At 48.3% G+C, this 23,486-nt stretch overlaps 1 protein-coding gene across 5 annotated transcripts in view; it reads left to right on the top strand.

The window, feature by feature from the left end:
• The window catches only part of LOC141925739 (testican-2-like), a 46,810-nt gene that overhangs the window by 12,322 nt on the left and 11,002 nt on the right, over positions 1-23,486 (top strand). For 4 of the 5 annotated variants that reach the window (XM_074830221.1, XM_074830217.1, XM_074830219.1 and 1 more), the window contains exons 6-9: positions 1,007-1,143; positions 3,368-3,487; positions 7,429-7,553; positions 9,428-9,507. In XM_074830221.1, coding sequence (XP_074686322.1) covers positions 1,007-1,143; positions 3,368-3,487; positions 7,429-7,553; positions 9,428-9,507 — 462 coding nt within the window. Of the gene's footprint in view, positions 1-1,006; positions 1,144-3,367; positions 3,488-7,428; positions 7,554-9,427; positions 9,508-14,286; positions 14,448-23,486 lie in introns of all 5 variants that reach the window. The other variant, XR_012623921.1, reaches the window with a different exon arrangement.

The following is a 23,486-nucleotide window of genomic DNA, read 5'->3' on the forward strand; positions in this document are numbered from 1 at the left end:
GGGCATTAAACTCTGACGGGCTGAGATACTGCAGTGTTTAAACATCTGAAAGGTTTTATTTCAAACTCTGAACCATAGCTAAAAACTTCAAAGCTGTCATTCTCAGTCAGTGGACTTTTTTCAGACAGAGAAAGGCTTCAGTGGCCCGGCAAGTGGTTTTGGCTTCTTCTGGAGTTAAAAGTGTAGGTTATTTAATGCGCTGATGGGAAATGGCTACTAAGTGGAAATAATTGTTTTAATATGGGTGTGTTAACCATCCTGGAGGTATTTTTATAAATATCCTAGAACAAAAGAGCATGTGTTTTAAAGCTGAATGTAACCACTGCTCCACCTGGGAACAGTTCTTCTCCAGCAACAACACGTAGCTCTTCTTATAAAGGGAATTTAAACTTAATTCATCTCAGCAAACTACAGGGCACAAGGGAACAAGAAAAATGTAATTATCAGAGCTGGTATTAGCTGTGCTTGTGTTGTGAGGTGCAACCTGTGTTTAGACAGGATTTAGAGACCATTTAGAGCTTGTCACTACAGCTGGTTCCAGCTTTATTGCACAAAAAATGGACTTAACTCAAGTTTTAAATCTGTGCTGACTTGTGTTGAGTTCATTGCTGATGGCAGCTGCCTCTTTGACAGCTGTGGAAGTCTCCTCTCAAAATCCCATACGAGTGAGTGCTGCTGTTCCCGGGTCCTGAGTTAGAGCCTGTTGTAACGAGCTTCCAGGCTGCCGTTCAGCAGCTCCGATGAAAAGGCAGGCAGGGAGCGTGCGTGCAGCGGGGGGCTGCGCCTCGCCTGCCAGGCTGAGCTCACTTGCTCGCAAAGCCTGTGAGAAATTTTGTTTCTCGTTTCAACTTCGAGTCACTACCAACCTGATCAGTGATGCAGAGATAAAAGGTTTGATGCCAATGGCTTGGTAGCTGTTCTCTGTAGTATTTATCCCTCTGATGGAGGGGGGTGTGTGTATGGATGAGATAAGACACCTATATATGATTGATTGACTGATTTGTAGGATCACGGGGTCAGCAGCAGCCTGTTCCAGAACCCTGCAAAGCTTCACCTGACTCTTGGGACGCTGGTACTTCTGAACGAGCAAGAGATCCAGAAAGCATGTGACCTCCTACAGCGATGCAAAGAGGACTTTGTGGAGTAAGTGATAAAAAAGGGATGTCATCACCAAGGGCATGAGTGGGGGAACAGCAGCAAGCTGTCTTTGACAAGGGATAGCGAAGAGGAAAGCATCTCAGTAGTCTTATTTCAACTCTAGAAATGTAGAAAAAGACTGAAATGTTTCAAGTGGGAGCAGAAGAAATCTCCAAGCGGTCACAAGGAGTCTAACAGCATTGTGCAGCTCAGCTCAAACCCTCAGCATTCCCTGAAAACCTGCTCTACTCATTTCTTTTTCTCACATGCGTCCCCGTTATTTTTGTGTGAGCAATTCTTGCTGTTGTCCGCTGCCTGCTGCAGAGGGAGGGACGAGCTCCATTACCTTCGCGCGTTGCCTGCAGTGGGCTCTGGCACGCTGCTTCCCTCCCGCCTCAGAGCAGATGCTGAGGTGTCCTTGACATGCATTTCTTGATGCGAGGAGCTGTGTGCAGGGAAGCCATGTGTGAGTAATTGGTCTGAAGCATTCAGTGCTGCTCCAGGACCGGGGCTTTCTTGCTGCCTGTTAACACTGAGCTGCAGATGTTAGGGCTTTAACTGTAAACGTGGTTGAATGACACTGTAATTAGCTTATCTCTGTTCAGTTTAGAAATTGGAGATGGCCTGAGGGATTGGTTTATTTATTTATTTCTGGAAAGCCTTTGCACATAGAGCATGGATCCTTGATATTTATTTATTTGTTGCCTCGGTGCATGAAGAATTAGCCACACTGTGCCAGCTAATACCTGTGGGAGATAATGCTTGGCCAAAATTCATACCTCTGCCTTTAAAATGACAGCTCCAGTTGTTCAGCTGTTGAAGAGAAATGCAAGTGTGTTTCCAGGGGAAGGCTCTGCCCTCAGTATTTGGAAAGTGGCAGCTTCCTCATAAGTGGATTGAACTGAGGCAGAGAAAATCTTCACTCTCCATTTCCTTTAGTGGAGGAGGAGTCAACACTTGAACATAACCTTTAGGTTATTTCCCCTGCCACACCCAAATAAATATACTTTGAAAATTAATTTAGGCTCCCTTCCACCCACATAAACCTTCATTAGCGTTCATTTACTTTGCTAAATGCAGGCAGTGCCATGCGAAGGTAGATGTGCCCTTTTTGACCATTTTCAGAATACGTGGCCTTCAGTGTTCTCGGTGTGATGTGCTCAACGGTACACTTGGGCTGTTTTCCTCCCAGTAAACATACTGGAAGGGGAAATCACACTCTCCTTGTTCCACCTGGGAAGCTTTGCTGAGAATCTCAAAGTCAATCTCTCAGGCAAGCTGAACAGAAGTGAGCAAGGTTAGAGCAAAGTCACGCTCACATTGTTAACTCGTGTTTATGACTTCTGCCTGCCCAGACACTGCCTGTACTTTCCGCAAGACCTCGGCATTAAATGAGACAACAGCATTTACTGGGCATTTACAGGGAACTTGCGCTGCAGCGCCCTGCCTCCCTGTGATGTTCTGGTGGTAAAGGCAAGGAGGTGGCGTGTTTGGAAGCAGATACACTTCCCAGTGTGTTTGCAGGTGTGGGAGTGCATATTATATCCTGCACACATTTTCAGTTTCGCCTTCCTGCAAGAGTAGCTGGAGCTGATTTTAAAACAGCTCTGTTTACTTCCAGCATTTGTAAGTGGATGTTGAAATGTACTTAAAACTGCATTCTGTATCAAGTACTTTTCCCAGCGAAAGTCAGCGAGCTGGAGACTTTGTGTCACCATCGCTCTCTTCACAGGGAAGGCAGGAGCTTCTCTGGAATGAGAACTTGTACCATTTTACTGCTGATGGGTTTTCTGAAATGTAAATGGAGATCTCCGCGCTGAGGTGGCCTGTGAACACTAAGTTGACTTAATGTGTGTCTAAAACACTGAACGTATGAATTTAAATGTTTTTACAGTATTTCTTGAGATGATGAGACAACAGCAGCTGTAGCCTTTTGAGCTTTAGAAATTAAGGAGCCTTTTTTGTGTTTGGGTTTCTTCAGTGCAAACAACCTGAAAGACAGGGGAAAGAGAAGAACTCCTCAGTGGCATTCACTGCCCCATATGGTCTATATAACATTTTAGTCCTCCTTAGCCTCAAATTTGTGTTTAACTCCAGCAAAAAATGTATTTTATATCATTCCCTTAGTAAAACCAAATACTTAGTGTGTGCATGTCGATTACTATGTGTTGTATTTCAAAAGCAGTGGTGATGTTTTGCTTTTTAACATAAGGGATTTCTTGCATTTTAGCCAAATTGCTGGAGGCAAGCCCCTGACCGTGGAGGTGTCAGGAGTGGAGTACATGAATGATGACCCTGCCATGACAGACGTCCTTTATGCCAAAGTCCACATGAAGGATGGCTCGGACAGGTGAGTTCCCCATGCTCCTTTCTTTTATTTTTCCTCGATGTGCCACAGCAGCAGTAGTGGTGTGCCAGAGAAACCCTTTGCAGACTGAAGCTGGTGGGTACTACCAGCAGTCCTTGGGCCAGCAGTCAGGAAGATGAAGTCGTTCTTGCTTCCTAAACCGGTTAAGGCAGTGATGTGTTTGCTCTTTAAATCAGTCACCGGTGGTGTGGCTGAAAGATGTCATTTGTTCCTGTAGCAGTCTGTCAGACTGAATAATGGTGTGGTGGCTCGCGCGGTGATAAGATGGCCAAGGAGATACTTCTGAGATGACTTAGAAGGCAGGACAACTTGGCCTCTGCTGTCTAGTTCCCAGCCTGCAATCCAGATTAATCTGGACAACCTGGCATATTCTGCGGCACTTAATTATTCTTAAAACCCAGTTACACCAGAAGGTCCTCCGAAAAGCATGACTTGGTTACAGAGTTGTTTTTTGTGTCTAAGCAGCCTGGAACTGGCACTAGGTGTGAAATGTCTGTACTCTGAGCTGCTAGTGTGAAACCTTGAAGCCTGGTTGGTGTCAGTGTATGTGTCTGTGCTGTTTGCCACTGTGGCTGATGGCTTTAGCTCTACAAACAGTGCTGCCAGGGATGTGGTGGTGTCTGGACAACCTTCCTCCACCTCATTTTTGACAAGTACGTCACCAGTGACAGCACCATCTTTTCTCTCAGTGCTTTCTGGAAGAGTGGGGAAACATAAGATGTTGTACTCCATGCTGCCAGTTGTGGGGTGGGTGGGAGAGAGGGTAGGGGATTAGCCAAAAGAGCTTTAGCCTTCTCTCGCTGAGCCTTAGCTTTCTCTTTTTCTGGCAGTGCTGCCCTTTTGTTGTCTGTTCCCGTTGCTAGAGGACAGCAGGAGCTAGCAGGGGAGTGTGGAGCAGTGCAGCTGTGAGCAGGGACTGGCTCAAGGAAGAAAGGACATGTTCTGGCATCTCCTTTCCCCGAGGGTTGAGGAGACAAGGGGGGCCCCCTGATTAAAACCGCACTTTGGAGACTGTGTTGAAGTAAGAGATCGGAAATGGGATAAGGAAATGGGTGGGAAAATGAAAATGTAAGAATTGCTGGGAGGCAGTAGGAGTTGAAATCTTTTCCTCTTCTCGGCTCTTCCACTTTGAAGTCTGTCCTACCCTGAAAGAGGTGAGATAAAACAAATGGGGCGGGTGGAGAACCAGGGCAAGCTAGAGATCAGCCAGGAGACAGAAGAGAAGTGCAGGGAGAAACAAGGCAGAAGCACTCAGAAAGATGAGACGGAGGCAGACACTGGGTGACCCAAATGCCCTTCGGTGGGTTTGTTGTAGAAAGCATCTGAAGTGTCAGCTCCGAGAGCTGAGGTATGGGCCTCTTTTCTCCTGAGTCACCGAGCTCTGGATCATCTGAGGTGCAGTGCTTGTGAGTCTGCTTGCATCTGAAAATAAGTCTGCAACCTGAGGAGCTGGTAGAGAAATCTTGTAGAGCGTAAGTAGGGCCTAAAGTGAGGCACTGATGTTTGCCTGTGTCTGGAGACAGCTCGGATTGTTGGGACTAGCACTGTGGTCTCTTTCAGATGCCAGCTGTATCCGTTTTGCTGAGAACCCACTTAGACATAATGCTAGCAGAAAATGCCGATGTGCATTAGGGGTGGCGGAGCTGATTTTGACAAGGGAGAGAAACAAGGTCTTCAAATCTACCTTGCCTTGCAAATGAAAATGACACCCATCCGCCCCCCTGAGAAAGGGCTGATGTCTCCTCTGACCTTCACAGAGATCTATTAGCTGAGGTTTTGACCAAACCCAGATCTTGTGCTTTGCATGGCACCTGGAGGCTGCCAGACTTCTCTTCCGCAACACCTTTTTTGCTTTTTGCATAGCAGCATGCTCGGGGAGGCCCAAGCGATTTCAAGTTTTTATCCTTGGCCCAGGCCGGTCCTGCCCTCACCTGCAAATTAATTCATCTGGCACTTATCCCATAATACAGTTCCTTAACTGTTAGCAAGCATCCAGAAAACTTTTAACTTTGCAGAGGGGAAAGACGATATTTTTGTGTTGATGGAGAGCAGTGAAAGCTTCTTTTGCTTCCTCTGAGATTCCAGCAGACAGTGTTGGACAAACGGTGGTTATAAAGAGGGGACAAATGGTGATCCCGCCAGAAAACTCTGCTTCGTTTTCTGGTCTGCTAGAGGGATCATTGCTGAGCGGCTTCATGCACCTCTTGCCTGCTAAAACCTGCTGTGCTTTGTGCAGGGAAATGGGGAAGGCAGGTAGAAAGCAGAGTTTCTCATCTGCAAGGCCAATACTAAAGGAGAGCAGCAGCCACTGTGGTAGATCAGCCTGCTGCAGCTCGCGTTTAAGAGAGGTGTGTGCCTTCCTGTCTCATGCAAGACATCTTGCTAGCTCTGTGTAGTTCCTGGCATGGCTGAGGGGTGGAGTTCCTTCCTGATCTTTGGATGATCTTGATCAGCTTAAGCTGTAAAGCAGGAGATTTGATTTACCCGGACTTAGCTTGCATAACTGCAGACAGAATTAGGGGTTGGCAAGCCCTTCGGCACATATAATGGCCCAGACTGAGAGAGGGATCATGCTCTGATGCCTCCCACATGGCAAATAATTTCCATTATAATTCATCCTAATTTGTTTTATTTCCTTGATTAACTTTATAACGTAATAAAGCACCATTTTCACTTGAGCTATTCTCTGTTAATTTGTTTTAGCATTGTCTGTAATGATATTCATTTAATCTTTGTCATTGCTAATTTTAAAAATCACTGAAGTAAAGCCAGAAAGTGGTAGAAAACCATGACAATTGGTAGTTTGAGAGTCTTGAAATCGTCACATGGGGACTGGCAGCCCATGAGGGGCAGTACGAAACCAGCGGTGGGGTAGGATCTGGCACGTGGAGCATGGCAGCCCCGGGCTCTGGACGCCAGCCTCGGAGAGGCCGCGCTCTGCTTCTCCCACTGCAGCTGAGGTGCCAAAGTGGTGGGACCTGGCGGAGCGGAAAGCTGTCTAATCCCTTGGATGCGGTGAGAGAAGCCCAAATTCTTCTGCATAGAGTAATACCCTCTTGCCTTGTTTTCACGGACGGGAAACTTTTTTCTTAGCATATCCTTGATGGTTTTGGTAAGGCTCAGGCACTGCAGAAATTTTGCAGGGCTCAGCAGCAGCCTGGAAGTTCCTTCAGCTCTTTAGATATAGGATATGTGAGCACATTGCTCTGATCACCTGCCTGCTGCTGCTGCCTATCCTAGGACAGGTCTGCCCACAGATCCCCGCAGCCACGGCCGCTTTCATCCCCGACTGAGGCCAGACAAGAAGGTGGCAATAAGTCCTTTGATTCTGCTTGCTCAGTAGCTCCAAAGCTGGAGCGTTCATCAGGATGTGCTGTCTGGGTTTGTGCCCTCTGTCACCACATTCTCCCAGAAATTAAGCCCAGTGACCTGGGTTGCTTATTTGGGTCAGAGAGGGTCCGAGCTCCAGCCTGGTGCACCGTACAGGTCGCAGTCCCAGAGCAGAGCAGATCCTCCAGGAGTCCAGGTGCCTAAGCCTCCCTGAGGGTCTGCAGATCTTAGCATTTGTAAGGAGAGTCACTGTGTGTTTCCTGGCAGTAGAAAGACACATCCTTCCAGTCCCAATAACATCTGTCACTGCGAACAAGCTCTCTGCTATGCTAAATCTGCCCTTCTTTGTGGAGTCTTTGCAGCAGAAGTGATCACCGAGGAAGCTTTGCGAAACAACTGGAACTTTTTTCATTAGAGCTGAATCCTGATGGCTGTGTTCACTTTCCATCCAAGACTAGCTCCCTTTGCCTGCGTGCGTGCAGAGAGTTCATTTCACACATGCTGCCCTCCTGGGATGAAAAGCAAAAACCTGACAATGCAGGGGTTTCTTTTTGGTTTACACTGCTCTTTTCTTTCTGGTTTTGCCTTCCCAGATTGCAGGTGATCGCTGATCAGCTGGTGGAAAGGTTCGTGGCCTCTGGCCTGATGCTTAAAGAATGGGATAGGGTGAAACTGCATGCTACAGTCATGAATACTGTCTTCAGGAAAGATCCAAGTGGTGCGTATCCCTCATCCTTTCTACTGATAAATGCATTTAAAGTAGTACCTCTGAACAGGAAATGCTTCTGTTGGCTTTTATGTTTCCTTTTTTATGTTTCTTAATCTCAAAAATACCTATGAGGTCATGGGGAGATGTCACTAAATAAAACCCAGAAGAAAATTAAAAAGCAATCAGCAGAGCTGCAGAAGGCAGGCATGCTTTGAGCACTTTCTGGATCTTTTCTAAGATTCTTTGTCATAGCTTCAGAAACACTATCGCCCAGCAGCACTCAGAAGACCTGGACCAGAGAGGAATGTGTTCAAGTACCGTGTGAGGTCTTGGGCTCTCTGTGCCCCAAGATTGAATTGAAATTCAGTAACAACTCAATGTGCTGTGCTGATCTTTAAACAAGATGAAAACGTGATCCTCTTTGGTCAAGTTAAAGATCTCCTCTTGGTTTAGGAACGTGAGTCCAGTGTCATTCTCGTTAAATCAGATTCAGACGGCTGCAAGGCTGAATATCAGCTGTTATTGAGCGTATAGCGCCTGCTGTCTCTGCCAAAAGATTGTCTGCTCTAGCAGTCTGTAGCATCGTCCTTATCACATTACTTTATACAGCAGCCTCAGATGCATTGCATTTAGGGAGGGGCAGTATATTACGGCCTTGTTCTCCATGTGCAAACATGCATATGCTCTGGCACTGGTGTGTAGTTTGCAAGTCTTAACAGCGTTGCGCTAAAGCTTTTCGTAGCTTTCTCTGGTGCAGTGGCCTCTGTGCAATGCCGATAGGTTATGTCGAGTATTCTCCAGTTACTGCCTCTCTGAGTCTCTGTATGGACAGCGATAATAGCAGATGGTTTGTGTTACGGTTTTCTTGTGCCCAGCGGCAGACTTCGGGGATGACTGCTACTAAAGTCAGATAAGCACACTCAGGCGGTAGAAACCCTGAAAAGACGGGGCTTAGCTCTCTTCAACTGAGCCCTGAAAATTGGTGAAAATATGCACCCAAAGTGCTGATGTGGCTCTCTGTCAGGGCAGCTGCGCCTGGCATTGTGAGTCTGTATTCTGAACAACCCCATGAGGCATGCGAGGCATTCAGACACAACGGTGAGAGAATTTCACAGATAGCCCTAGGAGTCGCTTTACATTCAGTTCAGGATTTGAGTAGCATGCTAGGTGTGAGTGAGACTTCATAGTTAATGCTGGAGATGAAACAGAAGTATTGAATATATTCACCGAGTGTGGCAGAGGTCCTGTGGAAAGAACAGATCATGTACTCCGGGATTATATAAAAATCCAGACATGCTCTGGGGAAATGGATCTAAGACATAGGCATTTGGCAGTTGCTGTAGGCCTAGGTTGCTATTCTTAAAGTCTGTGTGTGTGGCTGCGTGCCCACCCCACAGAAGCATCCACACCACATGTGTGTGCTTCCCGGAGCAGGCAGCAGAGGTTTGTATAGGTGCTGTCCGGATCGCGCCTGGCATTGTGCTCACATGCTCAGTCTGGTATTTGGTGCTGTTCCAGGCGATGCAAGCACTCGCAGTGCTGACTCTCACCCTGGCAGGATGTGTGATTAAAATCAGCCAGAGAGAAGCAGATGTGTTGCACTGAGCCATCAGCCCTACAGAATCACCCTAGCAGTAGCTATGATATAGGGTCTTTCCTCCAGGTAACGTCGGTCATCCCGATACAGGCACCAATTCCTGCATATTCAGCCTTGTTCTCTTTAAAAAAATCAAAATGGAAGTGGTTTTTTGCGCTAAGAACTGGGCAAAGAAGGTTTATTAGCTGACAGCTGACTTTGGGGAGGGAGAGAGTGGGGGGTGAAGTACAGCACACACAGTTCTCCCATCTGAAGCTCATTCTGGTGGTGGCTTTTCTCTTTACAGCTGAAGAGCGAAACAATACAATGACTGGTAAATCATCTTTCAAGGAACGGGAGTCATTTAATGGCCGAAATATCCTCAAGGTCAGTATGAAACAATTAGGGAAATCGAGCCAGCTGTGGATATTATATAGCTGAAAGAGGTTGAAACACCTCTTCAAGACTGCTTTTGTCTTAGGCTTATAGGATCTCCCGGGGGGAAAATCTGTTTAGAAAATAAACAATCCAGATCACTCGTAATTGGGAGCATTACAGTATTTAACAGAAGCGTTCTTAAAGCTGGTGAGGCTCAGATCAGGAGTATGTAGCACGAATGCTAAGTGGGTGTTCGTGTTGTCGTTTACTTCGCTCGTGTTTTACCCTGGAGACTCAGGCTCGTGCCGATTCTCAGCCCACCAGAAAGGAGTACTTTGTTGCTCTTGTTCTACTCATAGATATTTATGAAACTAAAACCGACTGCCATTTCACTTACTCTTTTCTTCTTTTTTCTCATCTCTGCTTTGGATTTGCATGGTTTTGCTCCGGAAAAATAGCAGATGGCGGTAGGGAGTCCCACCAGCCAGGATCTGAGGGCTTTGGCAGTGATCAGAGGGTAGGAAGCAAGATCCCCCAGACCGTAGAGGTGGGTAAGGCTTGAGGGGGAGCATCCTGCAGCCTCCCAGGCTTTGTCAGCCAGGGCTGAGACTGCAGGCAGCCTCTGCTGCTCATCCAGATGGCAGTGGCAGACTGATGCTGCGGTGGTTGGCCCCTGCAAGTGTCCAGAGAGAAAAGGCAAGCACAGAGGAGTAGAAATGGAAAACAAAACTGGGTTGTAAGCAAATTTGCAATCCTCATTGTGTGAGGGGATTTGTTGCAGGCAGCTATGATAAGAGGGAGATGGGACAATGCTTGAATACATTTGGGAACCGATAGAAGATATTCTGGCAACAAAGAGATATGAGAGAGGATGCAGGCTGGGTGGGAGTTGGACAGCCCAGAAGGACTTTAGGGCGCCAGAGCAGGGAAAGGGTGCACTTTATTTGTGTTTACAGGTTTGCTGTATAATGTATGAGGCACTGAATGCACAGGGATGTGAAGGCAGGGAGTGGAACTGATTGATCTCCTCTGCACAGAGGACAAACAAAGGGACAAAATTAGGTTAAGCTCTCATTGTCCTCAAAGGTCTGTGCAAGCGCAGTGTTATGACTCAGCATCGCCACATGTTGAGTGTTTGGTGTGAGACTGCAGTATTGCAAACTGAAGCAGGAAAGCCACAGACGTGGTCCTTTTCTTAATGCGATCTGCAAGTTTTGATTAGCTCCCGGTGTCTGAGAGCTAGGCTGCAGAAAGGGAAGGTGGTATATGTCGGGAGCCCTGCATGCCTGCAGGGACTCAGCTTTCAAGGCGTACCCCCACCTTTCGCTTTGCCCTTTGCTTCTCTCTCTTGTGACTGTTAAACTTGTCCTCGGACTTTAGGGACATGTAAAATCAAACCGTCAGTCTTCCTTCATGCTCCTCATCCAAAAACATTTATGGTTTGGAAGGCATTAACGATGCTCCCTCTACTGGTCATACCATTTGTGGACCGTGCTGCGGGGTCTGAGGATCTGTGGGTCAGGTAGTGTGTGGTGCTTGGAAATGCAAGTGCCCTACCTCAGATGGCTATTTCTTATTCTTGCTGCTCTCTGAAATACGAGCCGATGCATTTTTAAAGCTCCTAATTGATTTTGTACTGATGTAGCCAAAAGAGCTGCTGGCTCTTTGGACTGTTGATAATTACTTCAAAGCATGTCTTGCCGCAAGAAATGTCATCCTTCTCCCCACCTCCACTACATTTCCTAACCTGCTCGCTTCGTATTTCCCTTTGGTCTCCCACGTGCCTGCAGCAGAACGCCCGTTGGCATTAATTAATTACATGAGTCATAAATAGCTCCAGGCTTCTTACCAGAGGAGCCCAGCCTCAGCCAGCCACTGATGCATTCTAGCATGACCTTGCAAGGATGCGCCAGTTCCCTCCCAGCCCCCATTTATATACATTATTTATCTTCTGCTCAGGGAGGCTGCCCTCTCGCAAAGTGGCTTCATTAACTTTTGCAATAAGATCTAAACGACGGGCTGTTAATGAATATGGTTGCAGTTAGACAGGCTGGCTTGCGGGCACCGTCCCCTTGTAGGTAGAGCAACGTGCCGTGCGCGTGTTCCCAGGCAGTGGGACTCAGCGATAGCTGTGTTGGGTGGCAATGCTCCCACTTGGAAAGCCGACAAAGCACAGCTACTGGTAGGAGGGCATCAAGTTGGAGAACTCGGGTTTCATCGCTCTCGTTCCCCTTGTGCAGCTACGGCCGGTGCTGTCGGGGCGAAGGTTTTGCTCAGCGGAGGGCAGGACCTGAGCCATCCCAGCACGATGGAGACGCCTCGGTTCTGCTGTTCCAGTCTGAGGCTCCCCCGTGGTCAGAGGTGGGGTGTGTGTGTGCAGATGCGCTGGCAGCACATGTTTGCTGATAGCGTGCCTGCGTTACCCCAGGCTCCAGCTGGTATTTTGCTTTCAGCCGAACTAATCGGAATTTTATTTAATAATCCTTTGTTCTACCCGTTCCGCAGAGTTAAACATACACTCCTATTTGTGCTAATAAATGGTTGTGCAGGCCGGTACCTTCCCACACTGCTCAGAAAATAGATCCTGTAGGATGAGTTGCGTTTGGGAGTTTAAATTACTTCTGTATTGAAGAATATCCATGAAAAAGGCTCCCTGGACTCGCTGATGCTGAAAGCCCAAGGGAGTGCGTGATCCAACAGCTGAGTGATTCGTGTCTCCCACAGAAGCACTAGACGCTTTAGCATTGCGCTTTTCTAGTCTAGTCCCAAGAAGCTGGGGATGCTTTATGAACCACTTCATATGGAGCGATGTGTATTTCTTCTAGGGTGGCTAGTGGCTAGCTGATCGACTCCTTTGAACACCCGAGTCACGTACCAAACTCTTGCTCCGGCTGGGAACAAAAAGTGGCTCATTTCTTGCAGAGCGGAGGGAGGGGGCAGCAATTCGCAGCTGAAAGGCAGAGGCAGCTCCTTCCTCGTGAGAGAAGGGTCAGGGCGGGCGGGCGGGCCTCGGGGAGATGCCGGTTTGGCAGCCCCTCTGCCTTGCCTCCTCCTGTGTCCCGGGTGGTGGCTGCGTGCCCTGCGTCGCAGCTGGCCAAGCGGCACAGCGCTGGCACAGAGGCAGCAGGGGCAGCTGCCTGCATCTCCGGAGACGAGGCTTGGCTGCCTCCGGGCTTTTATTTATTTTGCTTAGTGAAAAAACTAAGGCTGCAGTGAATAAATAAAAATGCAAAGAAATGCAAAGGTACCACCTGGCCCCAAATTTTCTGTTATACTTTTAAAGGAAAGGAAGGCTTACAGTAGGAAGAAAACCACGTGGACTCTCACTGGGATAAAATTTAATGATTTTTGACTTGAGGTCTGAGGCGTAAAAGAGTGGCCTTTGCCACATTCAAACAAGAAAGAAGCTGATTTTGAATACAGAAAAAGATGAACCCTGCCGCTTAGCACAGATCTGTGCATTAACAGCTTACAAGATTAAATATTGAGGGAACAGCTACTGAGGAGCAGCAGCGGAAAGCTGCCCATCTTATGTCTTAGGGCATTAGGGGAGGCTTTAAGCTGGGATGCAAGACTGAAACAGGATCAGTGGAGGCAGTGACACATGCTGCTATGCCCTGGGCCGGCAGCTGGAGCAGAGCGACCAGCCTGCAGGACTGCTCTGGGAGGGCTTCTAGGTCGGACAAGGTGTAATTTGATGACGGTCCTTCTCTTTTGAAGCCTGCATGGAGGGTATGACATTATGGGACCGTATCTGCTTTCACTTGGAGCAGGGGGAAAGTGCATTTACTGACTGATATACCAGGGCTGGTGGAGAGCTGATCTTAGCAAACAAATCTGGTAGTGTTCTCTGTTATCATTTTTATCTTTCTGAGTGAGAACAGTGCAGTGGCTGTGGTGTGCAGTAGTTCAATTTAAGGCATTTGATGCAGTGCCATAGAGAGAGAGACAATGAAAAAGAAAAATCTTGTTCTGAATAAACACCCTAACCCCTCAGAATACCCCAAACCCACCAAGCGCTAAACAAATTAATATCTGCCCCTGCGTAGAGCCACCATTATCAAGTCCACTTGCAGATGAAGAGTGCTTCTCGTGTTCTGCAGCCATCAGTACCCAGGCCTTTGCTATGTTACTTTTGTTAGTCAATTTAAGGAGACAGAGTCTTTTCCCACTGTATATTTAAGATGAGATGAAATCAAAGGGCCAAAGAACCTGCGTTAGGCGAGATCAAGACTGCCCGGTGTTCAGAAAGGGTAAGAACATCTTGTTATCCTCAGCGAGGTGATCTAGGTATATATCCAGAGTAGGTCTGGCAACTGGAACAAGTACCTAACAGGAGATGGCTGCATGGAAAGTTTAGAGTTAAAAATACCAAACAAAAATCCACTGGGGTGAGAACAGACTGAATAAAAGATTGTGGTGCAACATCACTGTATCAGAAATAAGCCAGTGCTTTCCTAGCCTCGGTTTTACAGAAGAATCAAAAGCAGAAATGAAAGGCTGTAGTGCCGCTTTGCAGAGGAGAGGATTTTTGCCTTCGGTTCTGATCCTGCCATTACCGAGGGATACTGAAACGATCGAGGGGGCTCAGCAGTGTGCAGTTAGAGCAGCAGTGGGATGGGAGGATGTGACAGTTGAGCAGATGAGACTGGAGATCAACGTTTGTATGATCTTGGGGAAAAATAAAGGAGATTAAATTGTGGTTGCTGTGATAACGCTTTCCTACGAATTATATTCTTTGGGGGGAAAAAAAAGGCATATTCACTTTATTTGCATTCGGTGAAACAGGAATCTGAATTGGCATCTGAAAATTCAGACTAGACAATAGAGGAGAAATACCTTTGTTGGAGTGTTTGGGCCTTGGAGCAGAGCGACGAACTGGCGCTGGAGGTGTTGAGAGAAGGCTGAGACGCCGCGCTGAGGAGAACGCAGTGCAGGAAGTGCAGAAGGTTTGTGCTAACTCGCCCGCGTGTGACAGAGATCCGTTTGGTGACCTTACTGTAGAGGGGAGAAGCCTCTTTTTTTGCAGAGGTGCTCAGCACCTCTCTGACTAATTTTAGCAGGAGCTGTGAGTGCTGGAAGAGGGAGGATTTGCTGAGAGGGTTATAAAGTTTCTGAATCCACTTGCCCCTTCCAGGCAGGGCTGCCTGCACCGCTGCGGCCCCCTCCAGCCCAGCAGCTCAACCGTTCTGGAGGTGCTGTGGGTGCCTCTGCCTCCCACCCGGTGGGCATCCTGCCTCCTCGTTTCCCTGAGACCACTGTTCTGCCACCAACCAGCTGAGACAGCATCACCTTTTTGATCTTAAGAGGACAATTTTTCTCGGTGGAGCTGGCAGGGATTGAATTACAGCAGCGCCTTAATAGAAGACAGGGACCCAGCACATTAAGTGCAAAAAAAAAAAACAACCAACCAACCCAACACGCTGAATAGCAAAAGTAGGCATCTCATCCCAAAGGTGCCATAACCCTTCTGCCGGATAATTTCCCGGGTCTGTCCAAATTAATTTACTGGTTCCATAGATGGGCTTCTCCTCTTGGTGGTTTGGTGAGCGTAGCGAGTAGGTCACATTGATGGGAGCTCCTTGTCCTAGTATTCTCAGATGTGTCTCAAGCTTCCTGGCATCTCTGCAGCAAAGCTGAAGGCCAGCTCTTAAAAACTGTTGCTGCATTTGCAACAATAGGCAGTGCTAGGAGCCACGGGGATGAAGCTCCTTTGGAGAAATGCAGTGCTTGGTTATTAATTTCCTTAAACAAGTTGTACTGCAAATCCCTCATATTTGAGGCATAGAAGGATCTGGGAAGTCAGTGGAGCCTTTAATGTGCTGGAGGGTTTTTTATTCGTGTCTAAAAGATGTACAAAAATCCGGTAACCTCCAAATGTCCCACTTGTATTTGTTTCTTAGTTTGCAGAATGCCTTTCACCATAGCAACTAGGGTTTGATTTCCTCAAGCGCATGAATTTTCATGGATTTGTAGCGGGGGGGAACAGGCCCAAAACCCTGAGCTAAAGCAAAGGTTTTGCAGCATGGCAGTGGCAGGAGCACCACTGGATTTGGCTTGTGAAGCAGGGGGACCCTGAAGGGAGAGGTTCTCAGCTGAACAAAGGCCTGCACCTGGCCCCAAGTGGTTTTATTTGCAAAAAATCAGGCCTGACAGATTAATTGAGACTATTGCTGAATGTTACCCTCCCCACCGCTGCATCACCCTCTGACAGCTGAGGTGGCTTTGCTCCAAAGTTATGAAGAGCTGAGGTTTCACACGGCAGCAGTCAGAGATGTTCACAGAGCTCAGCTGGAAACCTCATACCCTTCCCACCTGTGGAGGTCAGAAGGGTGGTATGGGCCGTGTGAAGCATGCTCCTCTTAGGACTGCAGATGAAACCCAGCTGGGAGAGGAAGGAAAATTGCATACGTTAGTAGGAGAGAACAGAGCTCCAAATGATCTTGAGAAATCAGGCAGAAACAAATGGACTGCTGAGAACAAGGACAGATCCAGGAGGGAGCAGTGGCTTTGGTGCAGGACGGAGAACTGCCTCCACACCAGCCCCACGGACAGGGGTTTGGGTTCCAGGGGACTGCTCCAGAGCACAAGCCAGCTCAGTCTGTCTGTGTCAATAAAAGAAAGAAGCAAAGGCCTGTAAAGTAAACTGGTGACTACGCTGGTGCTCAGCCCCTAGCTGAAGTATTTTTCCAGTTTTGGGCACTGTGGACAGGTGCAAAGAGTCCAGAAGGCAACAGTAAGATAATCAGAGGGCTAGAAAATGTCTATGAGCTGAGGCTGAAAGACCTAAGAGTTGTTTTGAGGCTAATAAAGGGAAGGAGGAGGACAACACATAAGAAAAACTCTTTAAGCATGTGAAAGCTTTCACCAGTAGTGGATACTCTGTCCTCCATGCTCTGATGGTAGGGCAAACGGGCTTAAATTGCAGCAAGAGCTTAGGTGTTAGGAAAATCTTTGTAATGGGAAGGGTAATGAAGCACTGCCCTAGAGGAGCTGGAGAAGTGGAGGTTCCGGTTGTTTTGAGGGAACAGAGATGTTAGTCCAGGGTCTGCCACGAATGAGCTCCTCCTGCCTCGGGGAATGAGACGACGGTGGAACCGATGGCCCCTTTTGGTCCTTTCTTCATCTTGTCACTTTATGATTACTATGTGAAATATATGCAAAACACTCATGAGATGGCATTTGTGAACATTCCAAAAGCTTCTTGGCATTTACGTGGCATTTACTTTGGCTCTGTAAAATAAAAATATAGAAAAGAAACCTCCCATTGGTGGTACTTTTCCAGATAGAGATGGTTATATTGTTACTGCTTTCCGAGGGGTGGCACCGGTGATTTAACTGAAAGAGCTTTTCCTGTGTCATAGAGGAGATACCCCTGACTTGCATCCCGTGTTGGGCTTGTGCTACCCCAAGATGCTGGCTTGTTTGCAATTTCAGGTCTTGGTGGTTCGTGGCAAAGCTTGCGGATATAAATGACATGAGAAGTAGCAAGCTGAATGCAAACGATAAAGGAGTTAGTGCTTTGCTTGTGATACAGATCAGCTGTGCTCCCAAAAGATAGGCCGCTGGGACTTTCATGACCAGATTTTCTCCCTCCTGAAGTCTGCGTGCTTTATTCTTCCTAAGGGAGACAAGGTGAAAGGGCCTCTGCTGTCACCTTTTACAACCTGCCAGAGGTTGAAAGAAGATGAAACGGGAAGCGCGGTTCCTCGTGCCATCTGGGTGGAAGGGCTCGATGCTCTGTTGGTGATGGAGAGACACTCCAGAGCCAGCTGCACACTTGCAGAACAAAACAAACGGTCGATCCGCATACGCCCACCGAGCTTTGTGGCTGGTGCTCGGAGGCCTTGGCACAGGCAGCATGCTCGTGGTGGCAGACGACAACTGCCTTCTCTCTCTGCCCTTCCTAGCCCTCTCTTCCACCCTTGCCTTGTGACTCTGCACAACGTCTTAATCCTGTAACACCCATGCAGTAATGGAAGGTGTTGGATGCCCGGCCAGCGGTCCTTTAAAAAGCTGTGGAAAGGAAGCAGTCGCTAATTTGGAGAGGAGGTGGGGAACTCCGGGAAGAGCTGCCTCTCTGGATGAGTGCCTGTCTACCTGCTCTTCCTACACTTCTCATACATTATTGCTGGCAAGCTTCCAAGCACAATTAAACCTCTGACAGATAATCATTGGTGGAGTGGTGTCCAGGGTGAATAATACAGGAATCAGATATTTCTTTTTTGGCACCAAACTGTTTCAGGAAACATGTTTTGAAAGTTGAAAATAGAAGAAAAAAAATCTGTTAATTGAACAAACTCCCCAGATCTTGACATGTTGCCCAGTTGTGTCTTATCTTCTGGGAGCCACCAGGGGATTCGGTTTGGGGGTTGTCTGTCGTAGTTTGGGGGAGTTTAGGTTGCAAATGGAAAGGGTTTTGATGTGTTTCTCAGGACGAGGAAGGAGCTCTGCCAGCATGTACTGCAGCCTGGGGACTGGGGCAACTTCTGCCATTTCGTGCTGTGGAGGTAACAGGCTTTTGTAGACCGTTGGGGTGGTCGACAGGGAGGTGTTGGTAGCAGAAATCCACAAAGTGGGAACAGGGCACAGGCAGGCTGTCCTTGAGGTCCCTCTTTTACCAACAGCTTTCCGCTTTGTGAAGCGGTGTTCATGAGTCAGCCTGTCGGGGAGTGACAGAGGTACTGCTCCGACCTGAGAGGCTCTGGCAGGTCTGTGTGGGAGGTCACAGGAGTGAGGTGTGTTAAGCAGGTAGGTAAGATCCCAAAAGCAGGATTGGAGACTGGTTTGTGCAGCAAAGGAGGTTAATCAGAAGAGCTCCGATGGATTGTTTGCCGGAGTTCAGTGGAGTCTTAGAGTCCATCAGTGTTTGAGTGTTACTTTCACATTTCTAAACCTTTTTTTTAAAAAGTTTTAATCCATCTGTGTTTTTTGCCATCAGTAACTTTTCCTCTATCGATCCTTTTTGCTTAATGCTGGTACCAGCTCTGTAATACAGCAGTTTGCTGAAGAGTCGGCGCCTTCCCTGCTGTAGCTGGCATGGGTACCACAGTTGTGCTTTAGCCAGATGATTTGGAAGAGCAATTGTTCTCTGCTCATCTGCAGTGTTTTCCGTCCCAAGCTGTGGACGTGTTATACAAGCGTTAATTCAAATGTATCAACCCTCATGAGATGGAAAAATAGCCCGAGGTTTATTTGGGCAAGTCACAGCCTATGGTCTGATCCTGTCTGGGTCCCTCCCCTCCCTTGTAGTGTAAGGTGGTGCAAGAAGGGTTTGGGGTGTTGGGGTCATGCTCTGCTGCAAGTACTGCCGGGAATATCCAGGGGAGGGTGCAGAGAGTCTGAAAACAAGCAGGTTTCATTGCTCTGAAGAGGTTGAGGTATCTCTTCAGAAACGCCACTTAATTTTTCTCCACGCTTGTCAGTGGGTGCCTGGGATTTTGTTTGCTTCTTCCCTTCCCTGAAGGAGATAACAGCACCGTAGCATGCTGATTTCCCACGGAAAGCAACCTCCCATCCCTCCCGGCTTTCCAAGTTTGTTCCTTCATTCACCGCTGCTCCTGATCAGGACGTGCCGGGGGTAGCGGCTGCTGCCGGGCGAGCTGGTAACTGTTGTCACTGCGTGCAGAGCAGATGAAGCTGTAAAGCCTGCGGCTCCTCTGAAGCTTGAGTTTAATCTCCTGGTTTGAGCTCTCTCCGGCGCTGCTGTCTGCTGCTGGACCCTGATTCCCGGCGCGATCTTGCATGGCCACAGTGCTGGGTTGCCTGTCAAAAGCGATCCTCCTGCACGTGTTCTCCCAGAGAGGCAGAGATGAGTGGCACTCAGCCTGTTCGTGTGCCTTCCTGGAAGGGATCTTTTGGTGGATAAACACCTTCAACCCGGGCGAAACAGAGGAGAAGGGATTGCTGGCGTCCCGTCCTCAGCATGGACTGCGCAGCAGGAATGCCAGTGAGCTCATCCGCAGCCATAGGTTCCCGGGGCTGCAAGCCTCTTCCTTCCTGCGTCTCAGAAGTTGCTAATTTTTGTGCTTGTTCCAGATACAGAAAATGGGACCCCCTCCTCAGCTCCCTGCTGAGGGCAGCCGGGTTTCTTAGGCTGATTGGTCACAGACTAATGACATTACATGCCTCTGCTCGCCCCCAGCGCTGATTCACCAGGGACAGTTTTGTGCTGTTAATCTATAATACCCCTACCCTAAGGCACTGCTTTCTGTGGCTGGAGTTCACAACAAAGTGAGCTCCCCACAGGCTGGGGGGGTATGTGTGTATGTATGCATTTTATCCTGTGATAATGCTGCTCTTTGGTGGTAGTTTTTAATTGCAAAGCATTGCAGTGAATCGTCGTTCCCTCGGCATTTCTGAGCACCGAGGCTTTCAGCAGGGCTGCTTGGACTTTTTATTAATTCAGGATGGGTCCTTTTGGCTGACTACCGTAGACGACGTAAGGCTTTAAAAACTGATCAATAATCCTGATGGTAGCAGCAAAATCCAGGCCAGGCAGCGTGAGTGCAAGCCAGAGATTACGTGAAGGAAGTTTTAAATACCTATTACTCCCTTCCCTCGTCTGGACTTATTTTGTCCTCCCGCTGCCCAGTGCCTCTCCAGGCGAAGCCATTAATATTTCTCATGCTTGTTGAGCCCCTGACAGGTGATTTAAAAGCACCAGTTTGCGTTGGCATCTCCGCTCTTCATAAGCGGAGCTGAAGTGCGTCGCTGCTGTCCTTACGTGGATTAGTGCCGTGATTTATTACCGTTGTTTCCAGGTTTGAACACAAAGGTGCTGTCTCATTCTGGGAGGGTTGTCTGTGGGAAGCGAGCCCCCAAGGATGGCTGCTTGACAAATACCCACGCTCGGGAACACAACATAATTTAGACACACATTTTAAGTGCTTCATCGCGGAATTGTTCTCCTTTGCATTTGTTTCTACAGTCCTCCAGTAAAACCTACTTTATGGGCTAAGGCAAAAGGGGGAAAAAATGCAGAAAAGAGGCATCCTGGGTTTTGATCTGTTGCTCTGCCTTTGATAAGGAAGTAGTTGTGGTTTGAGGGCTGAAGTTTGTACTAGCATTTTTGGCTCAGGTTTGCAAGGAGCAAGTGGTTTGATGTGTGATGCTTTCTCTCCCAAAACAAGTCTTCAACCTCTGTCTTCCTTCAGAAAATGATTGTCACGCCCCAAGGGAGGCCTGCTATGTAATTTGTGGGTAATAGAGGGGAACGGACCTCGGAGGAAGAAGGGTTTCCAACATCTGAACGGAATTGTCTTAAATGAGAGAAATTGGGGTGTTAGAAATAACAGGCGTGCTGCTGGCTTTTCCTGGCTCAGAATAAATGACTTTGGGGGCAGAAATGGAGAAAAGCATGCTTTCTGGGAGCTACCGCAGGGCTGCCTGCCTTTCATCGTTACCTGCGCGGTTGTGTCCTTGGCCCCAGCACCCCAGAAGGGAGAGGGAGAAGGAGAAGCACTTGCACACATGGGCCTACAGTAGTTTGCAGGCTGACATGTGAGGTATGGGTTGTCCATGGAGCAGTACGCTCCCTCTCTCGGGAGCTCATGGCTTTCAGCACCGGCGGCACAGCTGCAAATCCCTGCGGGTCCTGAGAGGGTGCTGTGCTGCTCTCTAGGCACTGGCTGCCTCCCCCTGGGAGATGCCCTGTCCTTCTAGGCATCCTGGCTGAGCGGTTTCCCAGCCTTTGGCTGTGCTTTGGAAGGCAGGGCACATCTCTGGCACGTTTGCTTAGAGGTGCTGGGTCTGGGGTTAAAAGTTAACAATGCTCTTTCCTTATTCAGTTCTAATTTAATTTGGGAAGGCAGCAGGGAGACAGAGGGCACTTAGTCTGGTAAGTGCTATTCCCCTGATGGGAGTTAGTAGCTTGCACAGCGTGCGTGGTGCGGACTTCGTAAGCTGACCTTTACCTCCATCAGGTTCATTTTCATTTATAATAATTTTTAAAAAGCAAAGAATCCCAACCCCCAACCTCTTATTTATTCTTTAGGCAGTGAGGACGTAAATCCTTCAGCGTGTTTGGATTTATAGAATTACTGTGCTTTTGCTGAGCCTCACATCCCACTCCAATCAAATGACACGGCTTTCGGTAACCGTGCGGGTGATAGCGTTTTTCCTCCTCCTGCCTCCCTCCTAGCTGCTCCTGATCCGCACCTCCTCGCGCTCCCTGCAGCCTTTTTGGGGAAAGGTGGGCCTGTGGCACCCGTGGGAAGAGACAGGAGGGGGACTAGGCAAGCCTTGGGGTTATCAGCATTTGCACATGAAACGTAACAACCTCCACGTATCTTCTTTCCTGGCCTAGAATAAAAAAATGCTAAAATGCTTTTATAGAAGGCATTTCATCAGCTGTGCTACAGGCCTCCTCCGAAACCGGAGCGTTTCCGTGGTGGCTGGGGAGAGGGGGGAGATATAAATATCTTTCTCGGCTCTGCTTGGCTTCTCCCCAAGATAAATAGAAGTGAAAGTCGAAAGGAGAGGCTTGGCCTTCTGAAATCTCTTCCCGAGCCTCTGGGGACCCAAGCACAGGATGCTTTCATGATGGGAAGCCAGCTCTCAGCGTTTCAGGGGTCTCGGAGGATGATGTTTGAGGGGCCCCCTCCCCACCGCCCGAGGCAGACCTCGGCCGTACGGTGGCTCGGCTGCGATCCCCACGCCTGGCGTCTGGTGGCTCCTGTCATGGGAAGCCTCAGGGAGCAGAGAAGCGTCGGTGAGAAGCCGGCTTGAAACGAGAGCGGAAAAAAATATCTGTGGTTGTCCTCTAAATCTTGTAGCATGTTTACCCTCAGAAAGTACAGCTACATTACCAAAAATCAATAGTTCTAGCAGCGTTCTCCTTGGGAAACACACACACGCTCGGACACATGAGAGGTGGTAGGTCTTAAAAAAGCCAAGGGAATACAAAGTGCTTTGGTACAAGGGTTTTGCTTCACTTTTAGCAGCGTACAAATGGAGGGCCCTTGACATGGGCAGTGTCTTCTGGGACTTCCTGATTCTCTTTCTGGGCCGATGTGCCCGAGGCTGTGCGAGGCAAGAGGGGCTGGGGGGAGGGTTTGTCTCATTAACTAATTTTTGCTTTGAAGTACATGTGTTCTGTAAGAGAAACAGGTTGTGGTGTGCAAAGATAATGTAAACAAGTGTTTGAAAGACTCTTCCTTTGGCTGTTTTGTGTAAAGGTTTGACTTTCAGGGCTGCTGATGGGACCGGCACATCCCAGCGTTTCATTTGTTTTCCTCATGTTTGCAAAGACTTCATTCTACAGAAGGGAATGCATCTCGTCCCCCTTCTCTTTTAAAAAAAATCCTTTTCAGATCCTAGTATCTCCTTGTTTACCAGCGCACCTACCGCTCCCTCTGTTAGGAATGGAGAGAAGTGATTTCCATTTTTCCTGGGTGTAGAGTGCTCTGCGAAGAAAGGGAGTGTCGAAATGAACAACCATTTTGACAGAGACGGGTATTAAGGTTTGGGGTGAGTGGGCACGCTGGCAGCAAGCACTGCAGCAAGCCCTGGAGAGCTGGAAATCATCCTTCCTTCTCAGATCAGCCAAAATGAAAAGAGAAAGGAGACCAACCCCTTTTTACTACCATCTCTTATTAATGAGACATTTTATCCTAAGTCCTCTAACATGAACTACGCAGGCTTTTGGGAACATAATTAATCTTTCATTGTATAAATCTTTAATTGTATAAAATGGAGTTTGTATGGCTGTAGTCATTTCTCTTCTCTCTTTTCCTCCTTTCCCTGTTTGAGATGCTCCCTTAGCACAACTTCTTTGCAACAGGGTGCCCAGCTTTAGGGCAGCGGCCGCGTGGAGCCGCACACACGGTGTCCCCTGAAGCCAGGCTGCTGCCGTGGGGCCTCTTGCTGGGACGGGGACCTGCGTGACCCCTGTGGCGGAGCTCCTGGCTCCTGCCGAGTACACGCTCAACACTCGGGAGAACTGGCAGCAAGTTGAGGCTTAATAGGAGTCTGAGTGATTAGCGGTG

Source organism: Strix aluco, chromosome 7, assembly GCF_031877795.1.
Source record: "Strix aluco isolate bStrAlu1 chromosome 7, bStrAlu1.hap1, whole genome shotgun sequence".
NCBI lineage: Eukaryota > Metazoa > Chordata > Aves > Strigiformes > Strigidae > Strix > Strix aluco.